Consider the following 6,000-nt stretch of genomic DNA (forward strand, 5'->3'; position numbering starts at 1 on the left):
TACATGTGTCAGTTACACAAGATGAATACTGTCTGAGATCTAAACATACATGATCACGACTACAGTTAACACTGTTTTGTACATTTGAAATTTGCTGACAATACACCTGAAATGTTCTCACTCCAGAAGGATACCTATGTGAAGATATGATCATTTCATAATATGACTTTATTTCCAAGTATCAAGTTGTATACTTGGTATATACAATTTCTATTTGTCAATTACACCCCAATAAAGGAGGGGGGTGTTACTAACTCAGCAGCTAAAGGAAAATCAATCACTTTTCCTCACATACTAGGGAAAAGTACTATTATTCATACCTGTACCTGTAGTACTTGTCTATCAGTGCTTTCTACAAAGTATTTAATTCTTCCCTAGATACATGGTAGGATAATTTCTTATACCCTTCCCTTGAAATTAGGCATGGCCATATGCCTTGCTTTGCCCAATAAATGTAAGACATCAAATGTCTTGGTTCCAAGAGGAAGTTTTAAGATCAACACCAAAATGGGCACATCTATAATAAATTTAACCAGGACAGTATCACGGTCTCACCGAACCTAAAATCAATATGAAGTGTTTATTTGATTCAAGCATATATTATCGTCTAGCACATGTTTCCTCTCTTTCTCTCCCTCTCTCTCACTGGTGTATTGGTGTGCTATTCCTCTTCAGTTGTATAGGTTTTTCACAGATTAATCTGCTTTCAGGCCCTCACTCACCAGGGAAGGTTCAAAGCCCCATACATAAAAGACTGCTCTCTCGCGCATCACTTTTTTTAAAAGTCAAAAATAAATAAATAAATAAATAAATAAATAAATAAATAAATAAAGTCAAAACAAATATCTATCCATCACGTAAGACCTTCTGAACTACTACCTTGTTGGCATGCAGGAATCTGGGGGAGGGGCGTATTGGTTTGCTTCCTTATTATAGCACAGTATCACAAATTGCTCCCATGCTTAGATTGCAGTTTTTAAAAATTTAATCCCAATGTCTTTTATTTTGTAAAAGGAAAACAAAGGCCTAGCCAACAGAAGTGGCATTCTTTGAAAAAAAAATTTAAAAATTAGTTCCTTTTATACTTATAGATTTATCAATTGTAGGAACACAAGCAAAAAATTATTTTTGCAGGAGTACTGGGGATCGAACTCAGGACCTTGTGCTTGTGAGACAGGCAAGGCAACACTGAGCTAAATCCCTGGCCCAACACAAGCAAAATTTAAAAAGCTCTCTTCATATGCTACTTTTTAAAAATCCAAAAGTTTTTCATCTTATTATTCAATAATCACAATTAATGGTAGTTATCAACACTACCCCAGCCATGGCTGAGTGGAAAAGGTCTGAGGTTTCACAGAAATGGTATCAGCCTTGTTTGGTTTATCTCTAAATGTTCCCCAAAGCCTCATGCATCATAAGTGGGGCTTTTGGGCAGTGACTGGATCATGAATGTATGATACTTAGCAGTCGATTAGTCACTGATGAGTTTATAATTAAAGGTGATTTGGGAGGTAAAGCCTGGTTGGAGGAGGTGGATCATTGGGGATGTGGCCTGGGAGAGCATTAAACTGCCCCACTCACGATCCCTCTTCTGCTTCCTGCCTCCATGCCATGCCCTCTTTGTTTTCTGCGATGCCTCTCTGCTATGTCACCCTGCCTTGGAGCCAGCTGACTATGAACTGAAACCTCTACAAACTGTGAGCAAAACTAAACCTTTCCTCCTCAGAGATGCAGGTGTCAGGCACTGTGTCTCAGCAATGTTTCCTCACTAACTAGTCATGTGCCCCCAGGAAGGACCTCCAAACTCCACGAGTCTTCAGCTTGTCTAAAATGAGGGGGAGTCCTTTCTAGCTTTAAAGTTCTTAACCACTGTGTTCTTAATTCTTCAGGCACCAAAACAACTCAGAGTTAAATTTTCAGATGACACAAAGCTGGAAAAGGTTCACTTCTCACAGTTGCACTGAGCAGCAAGGGCCTGCGTGTGACAGAAGTGGTCAGCCGTATGGCAATCGGTCTGCCCTTGAGCTGTGAAGCTGAACTCAACGGGTTCCATGGAGCTGCATGTGCACCAGGCCACAGGAACACTCAGTGCAGACAGGAAATGGGCAGTAACCGGCTCCCTGACAGCATCGATTAAGGGACACAGTAGGTGAACTGTGTCAGCAGGCAGCTGAATGAAGGCTGCTTCTGGAACACTTGAGCCCAGAGGATGGAAAATATTTCAGTGTGGGCTGCACCCCAAAGTCCCCAGGGGCCATGTCCATACTCTACTATTATCAGCTGTTTGGGAAATGGGAGATAAGAAAAAAAGGCCAAAGAAATCTCCACTATTTTGTAATTTAGCCTAAGAAGGTGACTAAGGAGAAAGCAAATGACTATATTTGGGGATACGAAGAGGTCTTGGAGACAGGATGGTTATCACCTGCTCTTCATCTCATGGGAAGGAGAAAGGGCAGCCATGCTCAATCTGAGGGTGTTGATCATGGCAGGCAGGAAATACTATAACTGCAATGATCAACTCAGGGCAATTACATTATTTTCAACTCTTGAAGCTCTACACAATTTTATACTTATATATATGTCTATCTAGGATGGTTAAGACAACTGTGGTAGAAACTAATTGTCCATTCAAATTTCCTTCAACTCTTTGACTTACACTGAGCAACAAATATATAATATCAAAGGTTATTATCATCATGATTCATATTTTATCAGCATTATATTTTTGCTATTACATGTACCTGGATATATGACATTTTCAAAATCTGACTAGCTAGCCTAATGAGGACCAGATGTGGTCAGATTACACATATAGATACACAGTCAATTTTTTTTTTTTTATATACTAACTTCAGCAGAGAAATTTAAATTTTCTCCAAGACTTCAGAGAGTCTACTTTCCTAAAAATAGTAACAATTGGGGCCAGGGATTTAGCTCAATGGTTCTGCTGCCTGCCTTGCAGGCGGCAAGAACCCGAGTTTGATCCCCGGTACAAAAAAAAAAAGTAACAAGCTCTCTTATCCTTTTTGCTTGGACTTAAAGAGCTCTAGCAAAAATCCCCAGATAACCAACTCATCCAGGGATTCTCCCCAGTCCTATTCTTTCTGACAACAGTGACCAGGTCTTGCAATGAGGCCCGCAGAGCTCATACATTAGGTCAGAGGCAAGCATGAAATCTGGTGCTGTGGACTAATGCTTATAGCCCCTCAAAATCCTTACGTTGAAGCACTAACCCCCAGTGGGATGATACTAGGAGGTGGGACCTCTGGGAGGGAATTAGATTTACATGAGGCCACCTTGTGGGGCTATTGCAGGATTAGTGTCCTTATGGGAAGAGCAAGACGAAAGGTCCCTCTTCCCTACTAGGTAAGGACAAAGTGAGAAGGTGGCTATCTGCAGCCAGGAAGCACCCCCCCCCAACACAATCTGCCCACACTAGTGCCCTGATCTCTGGCTTCCCATCCTCCAGAACTGTAAGGAATCTATCTGCATTGTAAGCCACCTGGTCTGTGGTATTCTATTTGCAGACTGCATTCCTAAGACATGGAGAGACTGAAGTTATGGACTAGGGTAAAAATGTATGTCGCAAGCAAACAAGGAAGAAAAACACCCACCTCAACAGGTGTGCCACGTCTTACACTGAGCTCTTCCCTTTCACCAGCTCACCTACATGTCCATGGAACTCCTTAATACCATTCCTATTTAACAGATGGGGAAACTCAGGGACTGTCCCCTCTGTTCTGCAGTGTCCTCACCTGGAGTTTCCTCTTCTTCCTTGAGAGGCTTCCTGTCCAGTCGCTGATGCGTCGCATTCTGCCTTTGAGGGTGTCCTTCTTTGCAGCATCCTCAGTTAAGGCTTTGGACTTCCGGCAGGGGAGGGTGAAGGAATTATACTGGACAGGGTCCCTATGCTCCACCCTGGAGGGCACGTCAATGTCAGATGCAAATGAGACTCGATTGCTTAGGTTGCTGTGGGAGCTGATATAGTCATCAGCAAGGCAGAAGCCAGAGGGGGACCGGCTCCCCAGGTTGACATCTTTGTATAGATCCCGAAGGGAGGAGAGAGAAGAGCTTTGGTTGAAAGGCTTTTTGGCATCACCAGGTGGGAAGCTGGTAGGGAGGTTGGGATCAGGCATGCTGGGAGCTAGGAAGGAGCCCTCCACCTCACTCAGCTCCCCAACATTGCCCCAAGGTGAGTCATACCAGGAAGACTCAGAGCTCAGGGAGCTGCCTTTGCTGGAGCGCAGGCGAGAGTCAGTGGGAGAAGGGCGCTGGCTGACTGGGGAGTCAGCACTGGAGTTCCTCCTGGCTTTTGGCACAGGGCAGGTTCCTGATGCCAATGTAGGTGAGTACCTCAGCAGCTGCACGGGACCCCTGGGGTCCTCTGCAGGCCCTTTGCTGTGACTGGCACCATTGTGGAACTCAACCCTTAGACACCCATCCAGCTTCCCCAGCGTCTTGATGAGCACTCTGGGGCTACGGCGGTCTTCATCTGCTGGGGAGGGGGCAGCACTCTCACTTCTCCCATGGAAGTGGAGAAGGTGTCCATTGCAGTCTCTTGAGGTGATGTGGTTGTCTGCTGGCTTGTGGTCATCGCAGTGGAAGCCATTCCCCAGTGAGAAAGCAACACTGTTGCCCTGGAAGTCATTTCCTGAGGACCCCGCCCTGTGCTTGGCATAGGTGGTGCCTTTGGACACTTTGCACAAGGGCCCACTGAGTCTTGATGCATAAGGCTGATGACTCTTAAAGTGAGAAAGGCAGCTTCGGGCCAGGGACCTGGACTTGTAACCTGCTACACTGCTCCCTTGGGTCCAACTGTGCAATGACTTCTCATCTTTTGCATGAATGCTGCGTATTTTCAGGGAGCAAGGCTTTTGCTTAGCACCAGTAATAGTATTGCTATGGTTTTTAGATCCTTGAAGGGTGTACTGACTCTCGGAGTTGCCCATTTTAACCTAAATTAAGTACAGTCACATCAGTAAAAGCCATACAAAAGTAAAAATAAAATCATATCCCACTGCACCTGCCTCGAAAACACAAGGTCCAGAATTCGATCCCCAGTACCCCCCCAAAAATATCATATCCCAATATCACTGCACTTTCTAAAAAACAGCCTCTTAGGCGTTACACTAGAAACAATTAACTTCTTTCTGTGCCGACCCAGTTCAAGAGTAGAGAGCAGAGTTACTTACTGAATTGGCTCTCCGTATTGTGCAAGGCTACTACTGCACACTCATGTGCGAGTTATTTTAAACACATTATTTGTAGCTCAATAACACTGCAGAAATTCAACAGGCATAAAAATCAGCTGAAGGCAGAGACCTCCTTTGGGCTTGGTGGTAGCAGATTTTGAACTGACAAATCCTGAAAAGAAAAATTAAGAGAGTGTGAATTGTTAGCTCTTCCAGCCTTTAGTCCAGACAGTCTTTCAATGACCAGAGAGATACATTTTTATTACATGTAAATGACTGGGAGAGCTAACTCACCATTTATATTGGAGAATCAGATACCAAAGTTCTCGCATGCTCCAGTCCCTTATATATAATGGTGTGGTAGTACATTCATATTTTGGTATTTGATGGCTTTGAAACTCATAAAATTCAGTACTCAACATATTTTAATGAAAAAACTTTGTCCTGGTACTCAACATTTGATATTCAACACATAAGCTAAAACTGAATGACTTATGACTTGCTACCCTTTCCAGCCAAAACAATTTGTTTTTGGTTCCAACAAATGAGGAGAACCAAAGTACCACTGTATTTGCATACAACCAATGCATATCCTCCCAAACCCTTTAAATCATCTGTTGATCACTTATAATACCTAATGCAATGTAAATGCCATGTAAATAATCACTATATTATATTGTCTGGGAAGTAATAACAGGGGGAAATGTCTGTACATGTTTAGTACAGATACAGTTTAAAAAAAGTACATTCAATCTGTAGTTGGTTGAATCTGTGGGTGCATAATCCCTGGATACAGAAGCCTGACTTC

The 6,000-nt window shown here is 43.2% G+C and overlaps 1 protein-coding gene across 2 annotated transcripts in view; it reads right to left on the reverse strand.

Moving 5' to 3' along the window:
* The window catches only part of Tiam2 (TIAM Rac1 associated GEF 2), a 107,087-nt gene extending 101,727 nt beyond the window's left edge, over positions 1-5,360 (reverse strand). For both annotated transcript variants that reach the window (XM_013076695.3, XM_087193543.1), the window contains exons 1-2: positions 5,193-5,360; positions 3,756-4,955 (exon numbers count right to left, since the gene is read on the reverse strand). In XM_013076695.3, the coding sequence (XP_012932149.1) occupies positions 3,756-4,949 (1,194 nt within the window). In that variant the 5' untranslated portion in view covers positions 4,950-4,955; positions 5,193-5,360. The remainder of the gene's footprint in view (positions 1-3,755; positions 4,956-5,192) is intronic.
* Positions 5,361-6,000: the final 640 nt, after the last annotated feature.

Source organism: Heterocephalus glaber, unplaced genomic scaffold (assembly GCF_053883595.1).
Source record: "Heterocephalus glaber isolate CG9 unplaced genomic scaffold, H.glaber_assembly_v1.0 deba00001593, whole genome shotgun sequence".
Taxonomy (NCBI): domain Eukaryota; kingdom Metazoa; phylum Chordata; class Mammalia; order Rodentia; family Bathyergidae; genus Heterocephalus; species Heterocephalus glaber.